This window comes from Larimichthys crocea, unplaced genomic scaffold (assembly GCF_000972845.2).
Source record: "Larimichthys crocea isolate SSNF unplaced genomic scaffold, L_crocea_2.0 scaffold100, whole genome shotgun sequence".
Lineage (NCBI taxonomy): Eukaryota > Metazoa > Chordata > Actinopteri > Sciaenidae > Larimichthys > Larimichthys crocea.
The window spans coordinates 656234-659480 of record NW_020851384.1 but is presented as its reverse complement, the minus strand read 5'-3'; the positions used below and the strand labels follow the sequence as shown (position 1 = coordinate 659480).

At 49.6% G+C, this 3247-nt stretch overlaps 1 protein-coding gene across 1 annotated transcript in view; it reads left to right on the top strand.

Annotated features, from left to right (window-relative positions):
- The window catches only part of cpne4a (copine IVa), a 37432-nt gene that overhangs the window by 14358 nt on the left and 19827 nt on the right, over positions 1 to 3247 (top strand). Inside the window, exons 3-6 of the mRNA XM_027275361.1 lie at positions 382 to 564; positions 2769 to 2840; positions 3032 to 3106; positions 3216 to 3247. The exon at positions 3216 to 3247 is cut by the window's right edge and continues 52 nt beyond it. Coding sequence (XP_027131162.1) covers positions 382 to 564; positions 2769 to 2840; positions 3032 to 3106; positions 3216 to 3247 — 362 coding nt within the window. The remainder of the gene's footprint in view (positions 1 to 381; positions 565 to 2768; positions 2841 to 3031; positions 3107 to 3215) is intronic.

Below are 3247 nucleotides of genomic sequence, written 5' to 3'. Positions count from 1 at the left end.
GGTTTTAGACAGTCTGCGGGGACGTCTCAGAGACTACGTCCAGGTTTTAGACAGTCTGCGGGGACGTCTCGGAGACTACGTCCAGGTTTTAGACAGTCTGCGGGGACGTCACAGAGACTATGTCCAGGTTTTAGACAGTCTGGGTTTTTATAAAATGAGTTTTCTGTCTCAGTCTCAGCAGTCTTTGGTCCTCTCACACTCCATGTTGGATTTCTTTAACGAGCCAATTAAAGTGACTCTAACGAAGCGCGAGTCGTTTAAACCTCCAGATTAACTCTGGCAGTCAGAGATCAGCTGTCAGTCACTCAGACTAAACAGGATGTGGTGTCAGACACCTTTCAAAATAAAACTTGAGTGTGTTCTGTCCTCTGTCTCCTGCAGGTGGACCGCACGGAGGTGATTCGCAGCTGTGTGAACCCCACCTACTCCAAGGTCTTCACACTGGACTTTTATTTTGAAGAGGTGCAGCGCCTGCGCTTCGAGCTGTACGACATCAACAACAGCAGCTACAACGGCCTGAAGGAGGCCGACTTCCTGGGCTCAGTGGAGTGCACGCTGGGACAGGTGAGTCACCTGGACGCTGGGACAGGTGAGTCACCTGGACGCAGCTCGACAGGTGAGTCACCTGGACGCTGGGACAGGTGAGTCACCTGGACGCAGCTCGCCAGGTGTCGCCAGAGCTGCTGTAGCTAACGTTAGCTCGTCTACCTGGCTAGCTTGACCTTTAGCTTTTTCTCGTGTTGAAGTTGCAGCAGCTCCTGATGGCTAACGCGCTCGTGCTAACGTTCTCCTGAAACGCTCCTGAAACATTCCTGAAACGTTCCTGAAACGTTCATGAAACGTTCCTGAAACGCTCCTGAAACGTTCATGAAACGTTCCTGAAACGTTCCTGAAACATTCATGAAACGTTCATGAAACGTTCATGAAACGTTCATGAAACGCTCCTGAAACGCTCCTGGTCGAGTTTGAAGCCGTGTGGACAACAGACCAGTCGTGGCCGCGACATGACGGACACGCCTGATGGAGGTTTATGGTGTACGCGTGAACGCAGCCTTCGGCGCCGTGTTCAGACCTCGTGTTCGTCCGTCACTAAACTCCGTGTCACTTCCTGTCTGTGGCTCTCAGCTCATTGGTTCCTTCAGACATTTCTAAAGACATAAATAATATATATGCTCGTCTGTTTGGACGGTCCTACATCCTGATGAACAGCGAGGAGGAAACAAACACAGATTCTCCATCTGCTGTCGGCCTCGTTATCAACTCGAGTTAATGATGCTGACGCTTCCTGCCGACTGTGTTCAGCTTCCTGTGGAGGAGCGTGTGTTGGACGAGGACGAAGAAGAAGAAGAAGAAGAAGAAGAAGAAGAAGAAGAAGAAGAGATGAAACAGTCTGGAGAAGCCTCGTCTTCATCTCCTCGTCTTCGTGTTTGCCAGCAGAGCGGCTTGCTCGCTTCAGCTGCCAGCTCCTCGAGCGCACAGATGGAGGTTTCTAACAGGCCTGCAAGAAACCCCCAGAAACCCCCAGGAAACCTTCAGGAAACCTTCAGGAAACCTTGGCATGCAGGAGTCATCCAAATGAAACATGAATAAACAGCCTGATGCCTCACGACACGACGCTGAGGGTTCACTTTGGTTGCAGTAACGTTAGTTCAACATTTGTAAAATAAGTTTATTTCACTTCATTCCACCGACCTGCTGCAGCATCCAGAACCAGAACCTTCAGATGAACCCTGAACTCGATGTTCTGGACCGGGTCTTGCAGCAGTGTTGTAGATGAGTTGCAGACGGATTACAGCGATGGAGATGTCTGGATGGTTTGATGTCAGGTGACCATCAAACCGCCTGAAGTCTGTTTGTCTCGTGTACAGTCGACAGAAGAAGATTTGATGTTGATCCAAGTTCAGACGACAAAATGTCACCGGACACGGCAACACAAGGCAACGCAGCGGTGTCGGTTCGTTCTCCAGGCAACTTGAAACCATCCTGGAGCGTTTCCATGTTTAAATATTTTTACACACAGTGTTTTATTTTGAAAATCAGCTGATTCTCTGTGCTGTTTCTGTGTCCGACTGTCTGAGCGGTTCTAGTTTGAAACATGGACTAGAACGACCGCTATATTATACCAGACTCTGAGCTACCTGAAGCTACCTCAGAACCTCTGACAAAAACACCTGGAACACCTGGAACACCTGGAACACGATCAGCATTACAGGGCTCAGAGCTTAAATATAATGTGAGGACCAAACACAGAACTCTGAGGGACACCACATGTTCATTAAACCTGTGAGAGCATCAACCAGACTGCAGAGAGATAATGTCTCACCTGTGTGCCTCACCTGTGTCTCACCTGTGTGTCTCACCTGTGTCTCGCCTGTGTGTCTCACCTGTGTCTCATCTGTGTGTCTCTCACCTGTGTCTCACCTGTGTGTCTCTCACCTGTGTCTCATCTGTGTGTCTCACCTGTCTCACCTGTGTGTCTCACCTGTGTCTCGCCTGTGTGTCTCACCTGTCTCATCTGTGTGTCTCACCTGTCTCACCTGTGTGTCTTACCTGTGTCTCACCTGTGTCTCACCTGTGTGTCTCACCTGTGTCTCACCTGTGTGTCTTACCTGTGTCTTACCTGTGTCTCACCTGTGTGTCTTACCTGTGTCTTACCTGTGTCTCACCTGTGTCTCACCTGTGTGTCTTACCTGTGTCTTACCTGTGTCTCACCTGTGTGTCTTACCTGTGTCTTACCTGTGTCTCACCTGTGTGTCTGTTTGTTTCAGATCATCTCTCAGAGGAAACTGTCCAAAGCTCTGCTCAGACCAGGAGGCTCCGTGGGGAAGGCCATCATCACGGTGAGCTCCACCTCCATTCACTGCTCATCTACATCAGATCCAGATCCAGGACCAAAACCAGGACCAGGACCAGAACCAGAACCAGGACCAGGACCAGGACGAGTTCCTTCTGTTTACAGACAAACTTAAATGACTTGATGTTTAATCTGATGGCTCCTCTTGTCTTCACTCTTGTCACGTTGTCTTTGCAGATCACAGCAGAGGAGCTGACAGGAAATGACGACTACATCGAGCTGTCGTTCAGCGCCAGGAAACTGGACGACAAGGTAACACCTGAGACAGGAAGTAGAGGTCGTCAAACAGGAAGCACTCTGCTCTGTTTGACTGGATGTAAACCTTGAAGAAGACCTGAACACTTTGTGAATGTGTCTGCAGGACTTCTTCAGTAAATCTGACCCGTTCCTGGA